This window comes from Nerophis lumbriciformis, linkage group LG06 (assembly GCF_033978685.3).
Source record: "Nerophis lumbriciformis linkage group LG06, RoL_Nlum_v2.1, whole genome shotgun sequence".
NCBI classification, from domain to species: domain Eukaryota; kingdom Metazoa; phylum Chordata; class Actinopteri; order Syngnathiformes; family Syngnathidae; genus Nerophis; species Nerophis lumbriciformis.
In genome coordinates, this window is record NC_084553.2 from 2,673,231 (window position 1) to 2,696,722 (window position 23,492).

A 23,492-nucleotide genomic window follows, 5' to 3' on the forward strand; every position below is an offset into this window, starting at 1 on the left:
ATGACGCCGGCTGGAAAGGTCTCTTTTGGCAAGGTCTTCCTTTTGAATATCACCATGGGTGGAAGTTTCTGGCCATTAGCATGGCAAGCTAGAACCACAGTGAAGGATGACTTCTCATTCCCTGTGGTGCGAATATTCACCGTACGTGCTCCCGTTGTATCCACAGTGCGGTTCACAGGAATATCAGTTGCTGTGAAATAGTACCGGTAATCCGTGTGCGGATGGAGAGATTGCGTCTTTTCATGAACCGGATCCCTGACGCTTAGTAGGAGCCATTTTGTGGTCTTTACAGATGTAAACACACAAAGGAAATGAAACGTACGGTGATATCCGCGCGCTTTTTCTTCTTCTACGCGGGCGGGTGGTTGCTTACAGTAGAAGAAGAAGCGCTTCCTGTTCTATGGGGGCGGGTGCTTACCTTGGCGGTTGCTTGCGTAGAAGAAGAAGCGCTTCCTGTTCTACCGGGAAAAAAGATGGCGGCTGTTTACCGAAGTTGCGAGATCGAAACTTTATGAAAATGAATCGTAATATTAATCCATATATAAAGCGCACCGGGTTAAAAGCCGCACTGTCAGCTTTTGAGTAAATTTGTGGTTTTTAGGTGCGGCTAATAGTGCGGAAAATACGGGTAAGTACATTTTTATTTAACACTATAACTACAAAACAAGGAAGTAAACAAAAGGCGCGCACAATGGCGGAGAAGAAACTATGAAAAACAAAAAGACTATAAACATGGAACAAAAACTTGGCGTGGGACATGAAGCAGGATCTTAGAGCGCAGCAAGGGTCATAAGTGTGTGGAGAGTGTAAATGCGGGGGTGTCGTCAGGACGAACAACAGAAAATGAAAAGCTTAACACAGACATGATTAACAACAGGTGCGTGACTCAAAACAGGTGAAACTAATGGGTAACTATGGTGACAAAACAAAACAAAAGTGCACAAAAAGTCCAAAAACAAAACCGAACATTACTAAAACAAAACATGATCACACAGACATGACACAATATTGTTCAATGAAGAACACTTGTTACATATATCTAGCTTGTGCGCTATTGTGTGCTTAGCTGTTGTGTAGCTGCTATCTCATATAGCCTATAGCCTAGCATGTTACCTTTTGTAAATGACTTTGACTTAAATAGAATATCAATCAATCAATCAATGTTTATTTATATAGCCCTAAATCACAAGTGTCTCAAAGGGCTGCACAAGCCACAACGACATCCTCGGTATAGCCCACATAAGGGCAAGGAAAAACTCACCCCAGTGGGACGTCGATGTGAATGACTATGAGAAACCTTGGAGAGGACCGCATATGTGGGTAACCCCCCCCTCTAGGGAGACCGAATGCAATGGATGTGGAGTGGGTCTAACATAATATTGTGAGAGTCCAGTCCATAGTGGATCCAGCATAACAGTAAGAGTCCAGTCCACAGTGGGGTCAGCAGGAAACCATCCCGAGCGGAGACGGGTCAGCAGCGCAGAGATGTTCCCAACCAATATACAGGCGAGCGGTCCACCCCGGGTCCCGACCCCGGACAGCCAGCACCCCATCCATGGCCACCGGATCTGTGTGTCTTCCCCTCCACAAGGGATAGGGGGGAGCAGAGGAGAAAAGAAAAGAAACGGCAGATCAACTGGTCTAAAAAAGGGGGGCTATTCAAAGGCTAGAGTATACAAATGAGTTTTGAGATGGGACTTAAATGTTTCTACTGAGTAAATTGAATAAATTATTATTAATATTGGTGGACATTTAGATGTTGACTGGCTGTCCAGCTTTGCATGACTGCCTGTATCGCACATGATATCACACACATGTAAACACACTGCGGGGCTGCTTGTATCGCACATGATAAATCAAATCAATAAGAAGTGCATTCAAATAACATTTCATTGCACGCATTTAGCTGTAACACAAAACAACACATTGAACGATACCAAGAGGTGTAGACCATCTCCTAGTCTGGATCAGTAGTCCCCCCCCAAACCAAGTTACGTTATCTTGACAGGAAGTCCACATTGTTGGTGCGATCCACAATGTGAGACGCCATTTGTCCCTTTTATGGCAAAGCTTCTTTTCTCCCTCTGCAACCCACAAAGATATCTGCAGCTGCTGTCATGGCAACCAGACATTTCCCGGGTCACCAAGTCTTTCCCCTCCTGCTCGGTCCTGACACAGTCTGATGCTTTTTTTATCTGCTATCGAGACTTCAACACCAACGCTCGCTTCTCACACCGCATCTCTCCAATTCACACGTCTTTGTCTTTTCTACACGTCATCTTTCTCCACCAATCACATAAAAAACGGTCGATCACATTCAAAGTGTGTCTTCTTGTGTCCTGCAGACGTCAGTGAAGAACATCTTCCTCCTGAGCAGCAGGAGTGGAGCTCCGGGAGGGAGCAGGAGGAACCGCAGCCCCCCCACGTTAAAGAGGAAGAGGGTGATTACAGCATCGGTCAGGATGGAGAGCATCTTGAAGGACTGGAGGAGTTCCCAGTGATTGGTGTCATCGTGAAGAGTGAATATGATGAGGTCAAAGGTGAAAGTGAGCCTCCAAGCAGCAGCTCGAGTCAACACCAGACAAGAGAAGGTGATGGAGGATCACAAGCAGACTTAGCTCCACTGTCAGAGAGTGAGCACACATCTGCTGACACTGACCATGAAGCCGGTCAGACGTGTCACGCTGACAACGCTCGCTTTCAATGTTCTTTCTGTGACAAAACATTTGGCAAGAAGAGAAACCTGAGAAGCCACATGAGGTGTCACACTGCAGAGAAACCTTTCATGTGTTCAGATTGCGGTAAAACATTCTCCATGAAAGGGCATCTGATAAGACACACCAGAACGCACACTGGAGAGAAACCATTCGCGTGCTCGGTTTGTCACCAGACGTTCTCTCGGAAGGCGTCTTTGATAGTACACACGAGGACGCACACCGGGGAGAAACCCTTTTCCTGCGCGGCGTGCGGTAAAAGTTTCACTCATCGGTCAAATTTGATGAGGCACGCGCGAGCGCACACGGGGGAAAAACCGTACGCCTGCCCAGTGTGCAGCAAGACGTTTTCTCAAAATGAATATTTGATAGCGCACAAAAGAACGCACACTGGCGAGAAACCGTTCCCTTGCTCGGTCTGCCACACGTATTTCCGTGATCGTTCGGCACTGAGTAATCATATGAGGAGACACACTGACGAAAAGCCATTTTCCTGCACAATGTGCAACACAAGTTTTCGCGACCGCTCGTCCTTGAGGAAACACATAAAAACACACACCACTCAGAGTGTTTAATTGACTTTTATTGATGTTATTGATCCCTGAAGGTACGTTCAGCATTCACTCTGGTGGAAAGGCTGTGTTGCATGCTTGAAGCTGGGGGATGTTTGTTTGCTAACGATGGTCTGCTATGATATGTTGTGGAAAAAGTCTTCATCTAGCTTATTTCTTAAATTATGTGAATGCAGAATTTTGACTATTAAACTTTGAAACTGATGTATGGAAATGTTTATCATTCTGGGGTTCCAGTCAGAGAACATTGGGCAACTTTAACGGTGACGTGTTCATTTGTGTGTCAGGACTTGATCTTGGGAGTTTGCTTTTCCGGGGTGCAACGGAAAGTTGGCTCGTGCGAGACGGGAATGAAGGTACATGATTTATTATTATCAAAAAAAGGAATAAATGAAAGCGCGCACAGTGGCGGAGAATACCAAAAGAGTATAGCAAAAAAGTACAAACAAAAAACACGCACAATGGCGGAGAACAAACTATGAAACCAAAAAGACTATAAATATGGAACAAAAACTTACTTGGCTTGGACAAAAGTCGTTGCTTGAGGAATTGACATGAAAAGAAGTATCAGGCATGAACAGAGCATAAATGTGTTGAGGTCGTCAGGACGAACAACAGAAAATGAATGAACTTAAATACTATGGACTTGATTAGTGAAAGCAGGTGCGTGACTCAAAACGTGAAACAGGTGCGTGACGTGACAGGTGAAAACTAATGGTTGCTATGGTGACCAGACAAGGGAGTGAAAAGACAGAAACTAAACAAAACCTGACTTAAAACAAAACATGATAATACAGACATGACATTGTGCAACTACTGGAATCCTACTCGGATGCAGAAGGAGACATGTGATTTTCGTCCTGGTCTTGGAACTGTGGACCAGCTCTAGAGTTCTTGGGGTTGCATGAGAGTTCACCCAACCAGTCTACATGTGTTGTGTGGACTTGGAGAAAGCATTTCAAATCCAACTTTATTCATGTAGCACTTTTCATACACAGGCAAAAATTGAAGAAGAATAAAACATACACATACACAGCACTATTGGTAATAACAAAGCAAAAACCAAAGATGGCACTGAGGTTTTGAGAAATAATGCCACCTTTCAGGCGTCCACCCTAGAGAATAACTCAAATTAAGGCCATGTAAAAATAGTATTAACATGATGATGCAAGAGTTGATATGCTAGATAAGAAGGCGCAAGACCAATAAGTAGCCTATTTCTCATCAGTTTGCCCTGGTTGCCTAGCAACTGACGCAGACCTTGTTGACCCGGGCCACATCTGAGCCGATATAAGTCTATTGGTTTTGTGTTCGTTCATCCTAAGGTAGGCGGGTGTATCATGAGGGATCTTGACTAAGGATCCTTACTGGATGATGTTTTGTCCCAACAGGGAATCGAACCTCAGTCTCGCGTAACCACTGTACTATCCAGCTGACATGAAACCCGGAAATGCCACCAGCTCACATGATCGCATTTCAAAATAATCAATGCTTCTATATATATATATATACCTATATATATATATATATATACAGGTAAAAGCCAGTAAATTAGAATATTTTGAAAAACTTGATTTATTTCAGTAATTGAATTCAAAAGGTGTAACTTGTACATTATATTTATTCATTGTACACAGACTGATGCATTCAAATGTTTATTTCATTTAATTTTGATGATTTGAAGTGGCAACAAATGAAAATCCAAAATTCCGTGTGTCACAAAATTAGAATATTACTTAAGGCTAATACAAAAAAGGGATTTTTAGAAATGTTGGCCAACTGAAAAGTATGAAAATGAAAAATATGAGCATGTACAATACTCAATACTTGGTTGGAGCTCCTTTTGCCTCAATTACTGCGTTAATGCGGCGTGGCATGGAGTCGATGAGTTTCTAGCACTGCTCAGGTGTTATGAGAGCCCAGGTTGCTCTGATAGTGGCCTTCAACTCTTCTGCGTTTTTGGGTCTGGCATTCTGCATCTTCCTTTTCACAATACCCCACAGATTTTCTATGGGGCTAAGGTCAGGGGAGTTGGCGGGCCAATTTAGAACAGAAATACCATGGTCCGTAAACCAGGCACGGGTAGATTTTGCACTGTGTGCAGGCGCCAAGTCCTGTTGGAACTTGAAATCTCCATCTCCATAGAGCAGGTCAGCAGCAGGAAGCATGAAGTGCTCTAAAACTTGCTGGTAGACGGCTGCGTTGACCCTGGATCTCAGGAAACAGAGTGGACCGACACCAGCAGATGACATGGCACCCCAAACCATCACCCAACCATGCAAATTTTGCATTTCCTTTGGAAATCGAGGTCCCAGAGTCTGGAGGAAGACAGGAGAGGCACAGGATCCACGTTGCCTGAAGTCTAGTGTAAAGTTTCCACCATCAGTGATGGTTTGGGGTGCCATGTCATCTGCTGGTGTCGGTCCACTCTGTTTCCTGAGATCCAGGGTCAACGCAGCCGTCTACCAGCAAGTTTTAGAGCACTTCATGCTTCCTGCTGCTGACCTGCTCTATGGAGATGGAGATTTCAAGTTCCAACAGGACTTGGCGCCTGCACACAGCGCAAAATCTACCCGTGCCTGGTTTACGGACCATGGTATTTCTGTTCTAAATTGGCCCGCCAACTCCCCTGACCTTAGCCCCATAGAAAATCTGTGGGGTATTGTGAAAAGGAAGATGCAGAATGCCAGACCCAAAAAGGCAGAAGAGTTGAAGGCCACTATCAGAGCAACCTGGGCTCTCATAACACCTGAGCAGTGCCAGAAACTCATCGACTCCATGCCACGCCGCATTAACGCAGTAATTGAGGCAAAAGGAGCTCCAACCAAGTATTGAGTATTGTACATGCTCATATTTTTCATTTTCATACTTTTCAGTTGGCCAACATTTCTAAAAATCCCTTTTTTGTATTAGCCTTAAGTAATATTCTAATTTTGTGACACACGGAATTTTGGATTTTCATTTGTTGCCACTTCAAATCATCAAAATTAAATGAAATAAACATTTGAATGCATCAGTCTGTGTGCAATGAATAAATATAATGTACAAGTTACACCTTTTGAATGCAAATTACTGAAATTTGAAGTTTTTCAAAATATTCTAATTTACTGGCTTTTACCTGTATATATATATGTGTGTGTGTGTGTGTGTGTGTAGCTGCTGACAGAAGCACATTGTATATATGTTGTATAATGTCATAGTTGGTTAGAATAAATAAATACAATGTATAAATATAAGTTCATAATGTGATTAAAAATGTATTTTCTTTGGTAATTTCATGCAAGTATATGTTGACTTTATTTTTTGTTACAAAACCCATGTAAATTGGAGGGGAACATATTTTTTGTTCCGGTTTGGTCCCATTGTTGGGGTGACAATTAACATGTGACGGAATAAGGGAAGCAGCATGAGACAGACAGCATTTGAAGGAAGAGATTCATATGGAGTCTCATCTTCAAAAGAAACTTTATTCCCTCGGAGTTTGTGAGGCCAATGAGGTGTGATTCTTTCTGACAATGTATGTGAAATCCATGTGTTTTCTTTTATTTGATGTCAGACTAATTGTACGTTCTGTTTTGATTGATTGATTGAGACTTTTATTAGTAGGTTGCACAGTGAAGTACATATTCCCTACAATTGACCACTAAATGGCAACACCCCAATAAGTTTTTACACTTGTTTAATTCGGGGTCCACGTTAATCAATTCATGGTAATGAATAACTGTTTTTCTTATTTATTAGTTCTGACGACATTATTTTGGCATCGTTGTTAACGAGAAGAAGGCATGGCTGAAATTAATGTCTGTGGGAGAAAAACGAACAACTTGAGCCTTGATTAAGACCTCCGAGAGAGCATACTTGCCAACCCTCCCGGATTTTCCGAAAAACTCCCGAAATTCAAGTGGACCTGAGTGACGTGTTGACAACACACAACAACAGTGTCTACCGTAAAGCAGTTGGTCTGCCGTAAACAGCAATGTTGTGACACTTTTAAACAGGACAATACTGCCATCTACTGTACATGCATATGTGACCCACCCATAATGTGTCACATTTTTGTGTTGATTTATTTATTTTATTTTGTGGTTTGAATTCGTTGTTGGAGCTGTCATTACACATTTATCAGTATTCACATTGGTCAGTAGGGGGCAGTAGGGCGTTTCTTCCCAATTAAATGCTATCACCTGCAGACCGCAAGTGTCTTGTCATTCTGATGAGCGCGACCAGTCTGTGAACAATTGAAACGTCCTGTGTGCTTTTTCCTCCTGTATAACAGGTTAGTTTTGGTGAATCAACTCACTGAATAATATCCATGTGATCTTTATAAGTTTAAGTACACATTCTGATGGTGGAGCCTAACTCTAAAGTGTGAGTTGTAGTTTGTAAATGAACACTGAAATTCAAGTATTTATTTTATATATATATATATATATATATATATATATATATATATATATATATATATATATATATATATATATATATATATATATATATATATATATATATGTATATATGTATATATATATATATATATATATATATATATATATATATATATATATATATATGTATATATATATATGTATATATATATATATATAAATATATATATATGTCTTAATAAGGTTATCCAAAAAATAGTGCTCGATACCGTAGTAGAGCGCAATATATGTATGTGTGGGAAAAAAATCACAAGACTATTTCATCTCTACAGGCCTGTTTCATGAGGGGGGGGTACCCTCAATCATCAGGAGATTTTAATGGGAGCATTCGCATACCATGGTTTATATAGGGCACAGAGTGGGTGGGTACAGGCTGGCCTAGGGGCGTGGTGATTGGCTCATGTGTTACCTAGGAGGTGTTTCCGTCTATGGCGGCATGTTGTTACAATTTTGCTGCGCTTGTTGAGGGATGACAGGTCTGGACGGTAAATAATAAACAGTTTCTCTTTCAAGCATAGGTTGCATCTTTTATTACCACTATTGTAAGGTGTGTCGGATGTGTTAATGTCCTTGCGTATTACCTTATACGCAAGGACATTAACACATCCGACACATATGTAGGATTAACCGAGGGAGAATTCAAAACCAGATGGAACAATCACAAGGCTTCTTTCAGGAACAAAAACCTGCGAAATACCACAGAACTCAGCAAACACATTTGGGACCTCAAAGACAATAATGTTGAATATTCAATAACATGGCAAATTCTTGCATCCAGCACACCTTACAATAGTGGTAATAAAAGATGCAACCTATGCTTGAAAGAGAAACTGTTTATTATTTACCGTCCAGACCTGTCATCCCTCAACAAGCGCAGCGAAATTGTAACAACATGCCGCCATAGACGGAAACACCTCCTAGGTAACACATGAGCCAATCACCACGCCCCTACGCCAGCCTGTACCCACCCACTCTGTGCCCTATACAAACCATGGTATGCGAATGCTCCCATTAAAATCTCCTGATGATTGAGGGTACCCCCCCTCATGAAACAGGCCTGTAGAGATGAAATAGTCTTGTGATTTTTTTCCCACATATATATATATATATATATATATATATATATATATATATATATATATATATATATATATATATTCACTGAAAGTCAAGTATTTCTTATATATATATATATCTTAACCACGCCCCCAACCACGCCCCCGCCCCCCCGACCTCCCGAAATCGGAGGTCTCAAGGTTGGCAAGTATGCGAGGGAGTAATATATATACACGCACACACACACGCACACACGCATACACACACACACACACACACACACACACACACACACACACACACACACACACACACACACGCAGTTATGCATTCTTAGAAGACATCATGTACATCATCTGTATTGATTATTTAGAAATGCGATCACGTGAGTTAGTGGCATTTCCGGGTTTCATGTGGAAATAGTCCGATTAGACTGCTGTTTATTTACCTGCATTAGTGCGGATTTAGAAAAGTACAGAGGCAAATATAGAAGACAGATATCAAGAAAATAAATTGAAATTGGATGGAGTGGATTGTTTTCACGTTTAAATAATATATTGTTTTAAAGCCTTGATCATGACCGGAGTGCACAGTTCAAGTCACTGCTCGACAGCTTGCAATGTTTAGGAATGAAGCTACGAGACAATGAACAAGCGGTAGGAAATGGATGGATGGATGGAGACAATGAATTACGCGAATGATCGAAGAGAAAGTGACTCATGTTATTTGTCCAACTGAAGTTGCCGTAGCTTCTCTTTGCACATCCGGGTGACGCAGACACAATGACGTCATCGTCCAGTCCAGTGATTTTGCGTTAAGCATTCTTTGGGTTCTCGTGTCGGAAATCTGACCAAAAACAGATTTCTGACACGAGAACCGGAAGTCAGTATTTATTTTGTTTTTGCTGACTACTTATTGTATTGTTTTGTCGAATAGAATACAAATTAAACGGTGTTTTGGATGTAGTTATTGTTTTTCGACACTGAATTTTTTTTTCCAGCTTATTTTTTCTCTTTCAAAATAAAATGATTCTTCTTCTTAAAAAAAGATTTAAAAAAATGTTAGTATTCTTTGGGCCACTTTTCAAAAAACCCTTGAATTATTCCTCTTTCCTGTTTTCTGTTTTCTGTTTCCTGTTTCTTGTTTCCTGTTTCCTGTTTCCTGCCAGTGAAGCTTAGCTCGCTAGTTGCTAAGAAAGAGACAAAGCGGAAGTGATCCGACACGTGGCTAAGTGTGCGTGTAAAGTGTTGTGATTGTGTGAAAATGTGCAAAGTAGAACTGCTGAGAGTGTTGGTGAAGCAGCGACTAACTGCTGCTGTGGAAGAAATATTTGTAGTGTTAGAAAGAACGATAGCAGAATACGAGGAGGAACTTTCTAGAACAAAAGAGGAGAACGAGCGACAACGTCAACTACTGGACGCTCTCTTCAACAAACATGGAGAAGAAGTACACGTAGCAGGTTGGTTTGCTTCTTCTTTTGTCATTTTCATCACCAATATTTATAACAAGCTATAAATGCCTTTGACATCTTAATCTTAACAATCGACAACAACAACAACAATTGGTTTGCTTCTTGTTTTGTCATTTTCATCACCATTATTCCTGACAAACTATATGTTTTTGACATCTTACGATCACAATTGCTTTCCGTCTTATGTGTCTTATTTTTGAAAAACTATTTTCAGTGTATCCATAAAAGAATAAAAAAGAATAAATTGCCCATATTTGAATAACTAACGCGTTCCTAGATGACATTCTGACAATAAACTTGCATTTGTATACGAACATTGTTTAATGATGCAAGCGAGTAATCAAATGTGATTAACCATCCAAATCCCAAAATGTGATTAATCTTGATGAATTAAATTTTTTCTTGACAGCCTTACTTTTGATACTTGTCACCATCTTAGAAGTATGCAAACCTTTTATTTAATTTTTATTTTTTTTATTGAACAACAAACATACATTTATAATTCACACAAAAGTCAAGGCGCTTTCAACATCAAGGAAAGAAAACTAAAGCAAATACATCCATCCATCAATCCAACTTCTTCCACTTATCTGAGGTCAGGTCGCGGGGGCAGCAGCCTAAGAAGAGAAGCCCAGACTTCCCTCTCCCCAGCCACTTGGTCCACGTCCTCCCAGGGGATCATGAGGTGTTCCCAGGCCAGCCAGGAGACATAGTCTTCCCAACGTGTCCTGGGTCTTCCCCGTGGCCTCCTACCGGTCGGAAGTGCCCTAAACACCTCCCTAGGGAGGCGTTCGGGTGGCATCCTGACCAGATGCCCGAACCACCTCATCTGGCTCCTCTCCATGTGGAGGAGCAGCGGCTTTACTTTGAGCTCCCCCTGAATGGCAGAGCTTCTCACCCTATCTCTAAGGGAGAGACCCGCCACCCGGCGGAGGAAACTCATTTGGGCCGCTTGTACCCGTGATCTTGTCCTTTTGGTCATAATCCAAAGCTAATGACCATAGGTGAGGATGGGAACGTAGATCGACCGGCTCAGCTCCTTCTTCACCACAACGGATCGATACAGCGTCCGCTAGAGATGCGCGGTTTGCGGACACAACCGCGGAGTCCGCGGATTATCCGCGGTTCGGGCGGTTGAAAAAAAAAAAAAAAGATTTTATCCGCGGGTCGGGTCGGGCGGTTGAAATAAAAATTTTTTTTATTTTAAATAGATTCAGGCGGGTGGCAGTTAAACCAATTGGTAAATATATATACATAGTTAAATGTTGTTACCCACATACGAAAAACGAGCAGGCACCTGCAGCATATGCCACAACAGAAGAAGAAAAAAAAAGAGATGGACACTTTTACGGAGCGGAGAAGGGACGCCTCGCCGGGGTCCGGGACCGAGGCCCCTTCCCCCGAGAGGGCCCCACCGGGAGCCGTAGCTGAGGTGATCCGCGATAAGGGCCCGACGCACGTCCAGGGTCACCACCGCACCAACACCACGCCTCGTCCGCCTTCGCCGCGGCCGGCGTCACGCGCAGCAGGTAAGCAGCTTACCTGCCCGCCACCCCCGTGGCCGGGGGCTCGTAACAGGGGTCACTCCGCGCGCTCCGCCCGCGCAGCTTACCTGCCCGCCACCCCCGTTGCCGGGGGCGCGTAACAGGGGTCACTCCGCGCGCAGTGCGCTCACGAAAGGGGCGGGGAAAGCAGAACTGGCGCTGCGGGATGAACCGAACGCCGGGTTAAGGCGCCCGATGCCGACGCTCATCAGACCCCAGAAAAGGTGTTGGTTGATATAGACAGCAGGACGGTGGCCATGGAAGTCGGAACCCGCTAAGGAGTGTGTAACAACCCACCTGCCGAATCAACTAGCCCTGAAAATGGATGGCGCTGGAGCGTCGGGCCCATACCCGGCCGTCGCCGGCAGCGAGAGCCGCGAGGGCTAGGCCGCGACGAGTAGAATGGGCGCCGCGGTGCGCGCTGAAGCCTCGGGCGCGAGGTACATCGCACCTCCACGCGCTTGGAGGTGCGCTCAGCGCGGCTCCCAGATGATTGCTGCATTGGATCAGTCTCCTTTCTTTAACAGGCAAAAGCTTTATAACCTCACTAATGCCTTGCATCGTCTATATTAGATATATAACAACGGGCGGGTGTGGTGTTGATTAAATGTTAGTTCGGGTGGATGCGGATGGTTGACGACTTTTGTCATGCGGTTGCGGATGAAATATTTGCCTATCCGCGCATCTCTAGCGTCCGCATTACTGAAGACGCCGCACCGATCCGCCTGTCCATCTCACCATCCTCTCTTCCCTCACTCGTGAACAAGACTCCCAGGTACTTGAACTCCTCCACTTGGGGCAGGGTCTCCTCCCCAACCCGGAGATGGCACTCCACCCTTTTCCGGGCGAGAACCATGGACTCGGACTTGGAGGTGCTGATTCTCATCCCAGTCGCTTCACACTCGGCTGCGAACCGATCCAGTGAGAGCTGAAGATCCTGGCCAGATGAAGCCATCAGGACCACATCATGTTTAAAAAGCAGAGACCTAATCCTGCAGCCACCAAACCAGATCCCCTCAACGCCTTGACTGCGCCTAGAAATTCTGTCCATAAAAGTTCAGAACAGAATGGGTGACAAAGGGCAGCCTTGGCGGAGTCCAACCCTCACTGGAAACGTGTCCGACTTACTGCCGGCAATGCGGACCAAGCTCTGACACTGATCATACAGATAGTACTTTATTGATTCCTTCAGGGGAGGAAAGCACAAGTAGACTGGTTGGGCAAAGTCCTATGCACCCTCAAGGACCCTGCCCAGAGTATAGATAGAGTATTAAATATGAATAAATAATCATCATAAAAAATGTGGAAAAAAAAAAGATAAAAAGGGCTACCTAAATCACTTTAAATATTTTTAACAAATATATCAATTTAAGGGCTTTTGTACTCTTTAGAAGCATTAGAACCATTCCAGTGTTATCACTCTAACGTTAGCATGCTAATGTTTCGTGATAGCATTTAGCTCATTTCATTTACTTGAACTCGCGGCTGATTGGAGCTGTGGCCGCAAGGTAGTTGGTGCCTGTCGTGGCGGTAATCCTAGAACCCGTTGGTGGACACCGGCGGTGAGGGATGCGGTCAAGCTGAAGAAGGAGTCCTATCGGGTTCTTTTGGCTCATGAGACTCCTGAGGCAGCGGACAGGTACCGACAGGCCAAGCGGTGTGCGGCTTCAGCGGTCGCGGAGGCAAAAACTCGGACATGGGAGGAGTTCGGGGAAGCCATGGAAAACGACTTCCGGACGGCTTCGAAGCGATTCTGGACCACCATCCGCCGCCTCAGGAAGGGGAAGCAGTGCACTACCAACACCGTGTATGGTGAGGATGGTGTTCTGCTGACCTCGACTGCGGAAGTTGTGGATCGGTGGAGGGAATACTTCGAAGACCTCCTCAATCCCACAAACACGTCTTCCTATGAGGAAGCAGTGCCTGGGGAGTCTGTGGTGGGCTCTCCTATTTCTGGGGCTGAGGTTGCTGAGGTAGTTAAAAAGCTCCTCGGTGGCAAGGCCCCGGGGGTGGATGAGATCCGCCCGGAGTTCCTTAAGGCTCTGGATGCTGTAGGGCTGTCTTGGTTGACAAGACTCTGCAGCATCGCGTGGACATCGGGGGCAGTACCTCTGGATTGACAGACCGGGGTGGTGGTTCCTCTCTTTAAAAAGGGGAACCGGAGGGTGTGTTCTAACTATCGTGGGATCACACTCCTCAGCCTTCCCGGTAAGGTCCATTCAGGTGTACTGGAGAGGAGGCTATGCCGGATAGTCGAACCTCGGATTCAGGAGAAACAGTGTGGTTTTCGTCCTGGTCGTGGAACTGTGGACCAGCTCTATACTCTCGGCAGGGTCCTTGAGGGTGCATGGGAGTTTGCCCAACCAGTCTACATGTGCTTTGTGGACTTGGAGAAGGCATTCGACCGTGTCCCTCGGGAAGTCCTGTGGGGAGTGCTCAGAGAGTATGGGGTTTCGGACTGTCTGATTGTGGCGGTCCGCTCGCTGTATGATCAGTGTCAATTTCTAGGCGCAGTCAAGGCGTTGAGGTGATCCGGTTTGGTGGCTGCAGGATTAGGTCTCTGCTTTTTGCAGATGATGTGGTCCTGATGGCTTCATCTGGCCAGGATCTTCAGCTCTCACTGGATCGGTTCGCAGCTGAGTGTGAAGCGACTGGGATGAGAATCAGCACCTCCAAGTCCAAGTCCATGGTTCTTGCCCTGAAAAGGGTGGAGTGCCATCTCCGGGTTGGGGAGGAGATCTTGCCCCAAGTGGAGGAGTTCAAGTACCTGGGAGTCTTGTTCACGAGTGAGGGAAGAGTGGATGGTGAGATCGACAGGCGGATCGGTGCGGCGTCTTCAGTAATGCGGACGCTGTATCGATCCGTTGTGGTGAAGAAGGAGCTGAGCCGGAAGGCAAAGCTCTCAATTTACCGGTCGATCTACGTTCCCATCCTCACCTATGGTCATGAGCTTTGGGTTATGACCAAAAGGACAAGATCACGGGTACAAGCGGCCCAAATGAGTTTCCTCCGCCGGGTGGCGGGTCTCTCCCTTAGAGATAGGGTGAGAAGCTCTGCCATCCGGGAGGAGCTCAAAGTAAAGCCGCTGCTCCTCCACATGGAGAGGAGCCAGATGAGGTGGTTCGGGCATCTGGTCAGGATGCCACCCGAACCCCTACCTAGGGAGGTGTTTATGGCACGTCCGACCGGTAGGAGGCCACGGGGAAGACCCAGGACACGTTGGGAAGACTATGTCTCCCGGCTGGCCTGGGAACGCCTCGGGATCCCCCGGGAGGAGCTGGACCAAGTGGCTGGGGAGAGGGAAGTCTGGGCTTCCCTGCTTAGGCTGCTGCCCCCGCGACCCGACCTCGGATAAGCGGAAGAAGATGGATGGATGGATGGCATTTACTTGAACCTCTTAACAATCGATATCCGTTTAATGTGTCTTATACTTAAAAAAATATTTGAATAACCAAGGCCTTCTTAGTGTCATGACTTGATCTTGGGTGTTTGTTTTTCCGGGATGCAACGGAAAGTTGGCACGGGCGAGACGGGAATGAAGGTACATGATTTATTTTAATATATCAAAAAAAGTACAAACGAAAAGCGCGCACAGTGGCGGAGAATAAACTATGAAACCAAAAAGACTATAAACATGGAACAAAAACTTACTTGGCTTGGACAAAAATAGTTGCTTGAGGAATGGACATGGAAAGAATGAACAGAGCATAAATGTGGTGAGGTCGTCAGAACGACAAACTGAAAAGAATGAACTTAAATACTACGGACATGATTAGTGAAAGCAGGTGCGTGACTCAAAACGTGAAACAGGTGCGTGACGTGACAGGTGAAAACTAATGGGTTGCTATGGTGACAATCAAGAGTGCACAATGTGTCCAAACGTGGAACAGGTGAAACTAATGGGGTAATCATGGAAACAAGACAAGGGAGTGAAAAGACAGAAACTAAAGAGTCCTATAACTAAACAAAACATGACTTAAAACAAAACATGATTACACAGACATGACACTTAGATGATATTCTGACAATAAAATTGCATTTGTATACGTATATTGTACATTTTAATTACGCAAGCCAGTCTGTGATTAACCATGATTAATGATGATGAGGATTAATCCAAATTCCAAAATGTGATTCATCTTCTTGAATTATTTTCTTTTTTTCTTGACAGCCTTACTTTTGATACTTGCTGCCATCTTAGAACCTTTCAAGTGTTATCACTCTAACGTTAACATGCTAATGTCTCGTGCTAGCATTTAGCTCATTTCATTTATTTGAACCTAACAATCATGTTAGTACCAGCGATTGATTGATTGATTGAGCCTTTTATTAGTAGGTTGCACAGTGAAGTACATATTCCGTACAATTGAGCACTAAATGGTAACACCCCAAATAAGTTTTTCACACTTGTTTAAGTCGGGGTCCACTATGACACTAAGAACACCACTTGTCCTTGTAGTTTGGACAAGCCAGCTACTTTTTCATAACATTGCTGCTTTGTAACGTGAACACCACTGACTGAATGTGTTTGTATCGTATGGTCACTTTATGGCAAAATGTGGGTGCAATACCTAGCTGCAACCAGAAGAGGCGCTGTTGATTGTTCTATGACGTGCTTCTCTTTTTTTTTTTTTTTTTTCTTTTTTTTTTATTTATGTATTTTTTGAATTTGATAAACCTTTATTTATAAATTGCAATATTTACAAACAATTGAGAAATAATAATAATCTAAATAAGTACAAAAACAGTACAAAACAGCGCCAGGGTGTTGTAAAGTCAATAAAGTAGCTATATATATATATATATATATATATATATATATATTAGAGATGCGCGGATAGGCAATTATTTCATCCGCAACCGCATCACAAATGTCGTCATCCATCCGCCATCTCCCGAACCAACATTTTATCAAAACCGCACCCGCCCGTTGTTATATATCTAATATAGACGATGCAAGGCATTAGTGAGGTTAGAAAGCTTTTGCCTGTTAAAGAAAGGAGACTGATCCAATGCAGAAGAGACATTCAATGCGTGCCACGCATTAGTGGCTAAGAGATATTAATGCGTGATAATATTATTCATCATTATTATAATATTATTGTCATTTCCATGAAGAAAGTGTTGACTATTGTTGCCAATGCCCTCAGATCAGGAGTGCGTTCCTCACACTTTGTGTGCGCAGTTTCAGCAAGCAGAACGAGGCTTTTAAGAAGTTAAAAAAAATGTTTTAGAAAGACTAGGCCTATATTTTTGTTAGGTAAAAAAAAAATTCTGAATTTATTTCAATGAATATTAACCTGTTAACATTATAATGCTCAAATAGGGACGAGGGCGGGGTGCACAGTGAAGCAGTGAACAATTTTGCGACAAAGATGAACCTTTATTGATTGATCTGCAGCCATGACAAAATATCAGACAATCTCCATTGTCAACGACAGGCAGGAAAATAAAGATAAACACATAGCCTATGTTCTAGGCATAGGCATATAGGCTCATACGTTTTTAAGTTGAAATAAAAAATAAAATAAAAAATGTGCCTCATAAGCCTTAGGCTGTCAATCACGCGCACAAACTTATATTATACAATAACATATGTATGTCATCCCTATTTAAACAAAAATAAATTCAATAAATAATAATAATAAATTACCTGCAACTTATTGGCCAAGGCAAAAAGCTGAAGGGGGGAAATCAAACCCATCAGACTGCACTTTATCATCAAACTTGAATTATAATGAAAATAGACAAACAAAGCAGGCTAAATATCCTGACATTGTCGCCAATCGGAGATGCGCTTCACTTGAAAGCGAGGCCAAATAATTATTCACACATAGTAGTATATCTCCAATAGTTCAAATGATGACATTAGAGATGTGATGTGCCACTTTTCAAGTGTCTGATGGCTTCAATTCATTTTCATTCATTTTTCATATTTTGAATTCTTTTGAAAGGCTTACAAAAAAACTACATTTGAATTGTAATTCCATGCTATTGACAGGACTATTAATTTTAATGAAGTTAGCTTACCATGTTTACAGTATGATAATTGTGATAGAAATGTGAATTTTAGGCACAGAATATTTTTTACAATTGAACAAGGCAGTAGATTATACAAGCTTGGACAGAAAGTTAATAATGACACCAATTTTTTTTTTAATGGAATTGTTTAGTACTGTTTTACCATTTGTTTACTGTAAAAAGTGTTTATACTTTCAATGAACAAATTGAAGTCTTGTGAAAGGTTGACAGGATAACTGGCATTAACTGTCAAAATAATTTCAAACTATTGAAGTTAGCTTACAGAATAAACATGTCAATCAACCCATATGATTTTTGCTGTAATATTTTTGTTTTGAAAAGTCACTGTGACTGATAGAAAAGTGATGGTTTTAGCAACATTTTAACCTGTCTGAATGCAATCAATCATTTTGTGTCGGGGGGCGAAGCCTGAACCCGCCACCAGGACTTTGTCCTGGACCTACCGGGGCCTGCGGCCCCTGGACCCTGGCTACTAGGTTTTTCTGATTTCAAAAGTTGGCAGGTATGCTACGGTGAGTTCAAGGACCGCCAAAATTAGTAGGACAAAACGGCGCTCGCCAAATACTCGAATCAGTGAAGCATGTTTCATATAAACAGTGTGCTTTGTAACAATTAGGGAGGTTTGTGTCATGTTTGTCCTCCTACAGAAACCATATTCAAACAAAAATATATTTTTCCGTTTTTCATACATTTTTAGAAAAAGCTCCAGAGAGCCACTAGGGCGGCGCTAAAGAGCCGCATGCGGCTCGAGAGCCGCGGGTTGCCGACCCCTGCACTAGGTTAATGTTAGTGTTTACAGTACACTTGTCATTCCCTTCAATTTCACTGAATCTGGCTCAAAAATGAATATCTTTACATGCATACTTTCACCGGAAAATATATCCAGATTTATATCAAATATTGAGTTTAAGTAAAAATATATCGAGATATACTTTTTTTGTCCGTATCGCCCGGCCGGCCCTATCCCAGCCTGGATCAGTAGTCCCCCCAGTCTACGTTGCTGTTATCCTGGCTGGAAGTCCACATTGTTGGTGTGATCCACAATGTGAGACGCCATTTGTCTCTACAGGTAAAAGCCAGTAAATTAGAATATTTTGAAAAACTTGATTTATTTCAGTAATTGCATTCAAAAGGTGTAACTTGTACATTATATTTATTCATTGCACACAGACTGATGCATTCAAATGTTTATTTCATTTAATTTTGATGATTTGAAGTGGCAACAAATGAAAATCCAAAATTCCGTGTGTCACAAAATTAGAATATTACTTAAGGCTAATACAAAAAAGAGATTTTTAGAAATGTTGGCCAACTGAAAAGTATGAAAATGAAAAATATGAGCATGTACAATACTCAATACTTGGTTGGAGCTCCTTTTGCCTCAATTACTGCGTTAATGCGGCGTGGCATGGAGTCGATGAGTTTCTGGCACTGCTCAGGTGTTATGAGAGCCCAGGTTGCTCTGATAGTGGCCTTCAACTCTTCTGCGTTTTTGGGTCTGGCATTCTGCATCTTCCTTTTCACAATACCCCACAGATTTTCTATGGGGCTAAGGTCAGGGGAGTTGGCGGGCCAATTTAGAACAGAAATACCATGGTCCGTAAACCAGGCACGGGTAGATTTTGCGCTGTGTGCAGGCGCCAAGTCCTGTTGGAACTTGAAATCTCCATCTCCATAGAGCAGGTCAGCAGCAGGAAGCATGAAGTGCTCTAAAACTTGCTGGTAGACGGCTGCGTTGACCCTGGATCTCAGGAAACAGAGTGGACCGACACCAGCAGATGACATGGCACCCCAAACCATCACCCAACCATGCAAATTTTGCATTTCCTTTGGAAATCGAGGTCCCAGAGTCTGGAGGAAGACAGGAGAGGCACAGGATCCACGTTGCCTGAAGTCTAGTGTAAAGTTTCCACCGTCAGTGATGGTTTGGGGTGCCATGTCATCTGCTGGTGTCGGTCCACTCTGTTTCCTGAGATCCAGGGTCAACGCAGCCGTCTACCAGCAAGTTTTAGAGCACTTCATGCTTCCTGCTGCTGACCTGCTCTACGGAGATGGAGATTTCAAGTTCCAACAGGACTTGGCGCCTGCACACAGCGCAAAATCTACCCGTGCCTGGTTTACGGACCATGGTATTTCTGTTCTAAATTGGCCCGCCAACTCCCCTGACCTTAGCCCCATAGAAAATCTGTGGGGTATTGTGAAAAGGAAGATGCAGAATGCCAGACCCAAAAACGCAGAAGAGTTGAAGGCCACTATCAGAGCAACCTGGGCTCTCATAACACCTGAGCAGTGCCAGAAACTCATGGACTCCATGCCACGCCGCATTAACGCAGTAATTGAGGCAAAAGGAGCTCCAACCAAGTATTGAGTATTGTACATGCTCATATTTTTCATTTTCATACTTTTCAGTTGGCCAACATTTCTAAAAATCCCTTTTTTGTATTAGCCTTAAGTAATATTCTAATTTTGTGACACACGGAATTTTGGATTTTCATTTGTTGCCACTTCAAATCATCAAAATTAAATGAAATAAACATTTGAATGCATCAGTCTGTGTGCAATGAATAAATTTAATGTACAAGTTACACCTTTTGAATGCAATTACTGAAATAAATCAAGTTTTTCAAAATATTCTAATTTACTGGCTTTTACCTATATATGGCAAAGCTTTTCTTCCTCTGCAACCCACAAAGATATCTGCAGCCGCTGTCATGGCAACCAGCCATTTCAAGTCCCCACTCGATGTCTTTCCCCTCCTGCTCAATCCTGACACAGTCTGATGCTTTTTTATCTGCTATCAAGACTTTTTTTTTATCTGTCATCAACACCGCATCGCTCCAATTCACACATTTTTGTCTTTTCTACACTTGCAGCCACACTTCATCATTCTCCACCAATCACATAAAAAATGGTCGATCACATTCAAAGTGTGTCTTCTTGTGTCCTGCAGACGTCAGCGAAGAACATCTTCCTCCTGAGCAGCAGGAGTGGAGCTCCAGGAGGGAGCAGGAGGAACCGCAGCCCCCCCACGTTAAAGAGGAAGAGGGTGATTACAGCATCGGTCAGGATGGAGAGCATCTTGAAGGACTGGAGGAGTTCCCAGTGATTGGTGTCATCGTGAAGAGTGAATATGATGAGGTCAAAGGTGAAAGTGAGCCTCCAAGCAGCAGCTCAAGTCAACACCAGACAAGAGAAGGTGATGGAGACCACTGTGGAGGATCACAAGCAGACTTAGCTCCACTGTCAGAGAGTGAGCACACATCTGCTGACACTGACCATGAAGCTGGTCAGACGTGTCACGCTGACAACGCTCGCTTTCAATGTTCTTTCTGTGACAAAACATTTGGCAAGAAGAGAAACATGAAAAGACACATGAGGTGTCACACTGCAGAGAAACCTTTCATGTGTTCAGATTGCGGTAAAACGTTCTCCATAAAAGGGCATCTGATAAGACACACCAGAACGCACACTGGAGAGAAACCATTCGCGTGCTCGGTTTGTCACCAGACGTTCTCTCGGAAGGCGTCTTTGATAATACACACGAGGACGCACACCGGGGAGAAACCTTTTTCCTGCGCGGTGTGCGGTAAAAGTTTCACTCATCGGTCGACGTGGGTGAGACACAAGCGGGCGCACACGGGGGAAAAACCGTACGCCTGCTCCGTGTGCAACAAGAGGTTTTCTCAAAATGAATATTTGATAGCGCACAAAAGGACGCACACTGGCGAGAAACCGTTCCCTTGCTCGGTCTGCCACACGTATTTCCGTGATCGATCGGCACTGAGTAATCATATGAGGAGACACACTGACGAAAAGCCATTTTCCTGCACAATGTGCAACACAAGTTTTCGCGACCGCTCGTCCTTGAGGAAACACATAAAAACACACACCACTCAGAGTGTTTAATTGACTTTTATTGATGTTATTGATCCCTGAAGGTACATTCACTCCGGTGGAAAGGCTGTGTTGCATGCTTGAAACTGGGGGATGTTAGTTTGCTAACGATGGTCTGCTATGATATGTTGTGGAAAAAGTCTTCATCCAGCTTATTTCTTAAATTATGTCAATGCAGAATTTTGACTATTAAACTTTGAAACTGATGTATGGAAATGTTTATCATTCTGGGGTTCCAGTCAGAGAAAAACTGGGCAACTTTAACGGTGACGTTGTTCATTTGTGCAACTACTGGAATCCTACTCGGATGCAGAAGGAGACATGTGATTTTCGTCCTGGTCTTGGAACTGTGGACCAGCTCTAGAGTCCTTGAGGGTGCATGTGAGTTCACCCAACCAGTCTACATGTGTTGTGTGGATTTGGAGAAAGCATTTCAAATCCAACTTTATTCATGTAGCACTTTTCATACACAGGCAAGAGGCAAACACAAAGAGCTTTACAAAAAATACAAAATTGAAGAAGAAAACATACACAACACTATTGATAATAACAAAGCAAAAACAAAAGATGGCACTGAGGTTTTGAGAAAAAAAACACCACCTTTGAGGCGTCCACCCTAGAGAATAACTTAAAATTAAAGCTGCAAGCAGCATTGGTCGGGCCCGCGTATTTGGCAGGTGCTAGTCCTAAGTGTCCCAATACTTTTGTCTACTTTTAGTCTGAAGTGTCCCAAGACTTTTGTCTAGTGTACCTACCTTGTCTGCATTGTGTGGGCATGTTGGTGCTTCCTGCTTTTGAGCAGCCATCTTAAAAGAAACAGCAGCGCAGCAGCATCAGTGCAGCGGGTCTTTGAAGGGTCATAAAATCAAAACCGGAGCAGGTATTAAAAAGCTGTTCTATACTTTTATACACAAAGGTTCAATCTCTCTCTTGTGTTTGTCATGTCTGTGTGATCATGTTTTGTTTTAGTAATGTTCGGTTTAAATTTTGGACTTTTTGTGCACTTTTGTTTTGTTTTGTCACCATAGCAACCATTAGTTTCACCTGTCACGTCACGCACCTGTTCCACGTTTGGACTCATTGTGCACTCTTGTCACCATAGCAACCATTAGTTTTCACCTGTCACGTCACGCACCTGTTTCACGTTTCGAGTCACGCACCTGCTTTCACTAATCATGTCCATAGTATTTAAGTTCATTCATTTTCTGTTGTTCGTTCTGACGACATCCCCGCATTTATGCTCCTGCACACTCTCCACACCCTGATGACCCTTGCTACTCTTTTTTTCATGCCGGTTCCATGCCAAGTAAGTTTTTGTTTGTTAAGCCACAGTTAGTGTTTTGTTTAATTGTTCATAGTTTCTGCCAATGTGCAAGTTTTGTGTTTAAAGTCTAGTTTTGTACCTCCGCCCCTGTGCGCGCTTTTCGTTTATTCCTTTTTTGATAGTTTAAATAAATCATGTACCCACCTTCAAGCCTTGACCAGTCCAGTTCATTTGCACCACGGGAGAACAAACCAAGCCAAAGTCCAAGTCGTGACAGTGTTAGTTTGAAGCCTAAACGACAAACGCGCTCAGAGGCGATAGATTTTGAAGGAAGGTGACCGGTTTTTTACAAAAATGTTGTTTTGAAGGGGGAATAGCAAACTTCCTGTTGATTTTTGCTGGGGGTTGTCAATTTATGAAATGTAGGTCTAAGTGAGACCTACATTGAAGTTTTTGTTTCATGTCTCTCCGACCTTCCCAGTGGGAGTTA

At 43.3% G+C, this 23,492-nt stretch overlaps 2 protein-coding genes across 2 annotated transcripts in view; both read left to right on the plus strand.

The window, feature by feature from the left end:
* LOC133608408 (uncharacterized) overlaps positions 1-3,916 on the plus strand; it is a 54,149-nt gene extending 50,233 nt beyond the window's left edge. The window contains exon 6 of the mRNA XM_061963620.2: positions 2,346-3,916. Coding sequence (XP_061819604.2) covers positions 2,346-3,289 — 944 coding nt within the window. The 3' untranslated portion in view covers positions 3,290-3,916. The remainder of the gene's footprint in view (positions 1-2,345) is intronic.
* A 6,094-nt stretch (positions 3,917-10,010) lies between these two features.
* Positions 10,011-22,445, plus strand: LOC133608407 (uncharacterized). The gene is made up of 2 exons (XM_061963619.2): positions 10,011-10,246; positions 20,795-22,445. The coding sequence occupies exons 1-2, from the start codon at positions 10,051-10,053 to the stop codon at positions 21,748-21,750; spliced, it is 1,152 nt and encodes a 383-aa protein (XP_061819603.1). The 5' UTR covers positions 10,011-10,050; the 3' UTR covers positions 21,751-22,445.
* The last annotated feature ends 1,047 nt before the right edge of the window (positions 22,446-23,492 follow it).

Coding starts and splice junctions, on each gene's coding strand:
- LOC133608407 (XM_061963619.2), top strand. CDS start 10,051: ATGTGCAAAGTAGAACTGCTGAGAGTGTTGGTGAAGCAGCGACTAACT. Junction 10,247..20,794: donor AGAAGAAGTACACGTAGCAG/GTTGGTTTGCTT, acceptor TGTGTCCTGCAG/ACGTCAGCGAAGAACATCTT.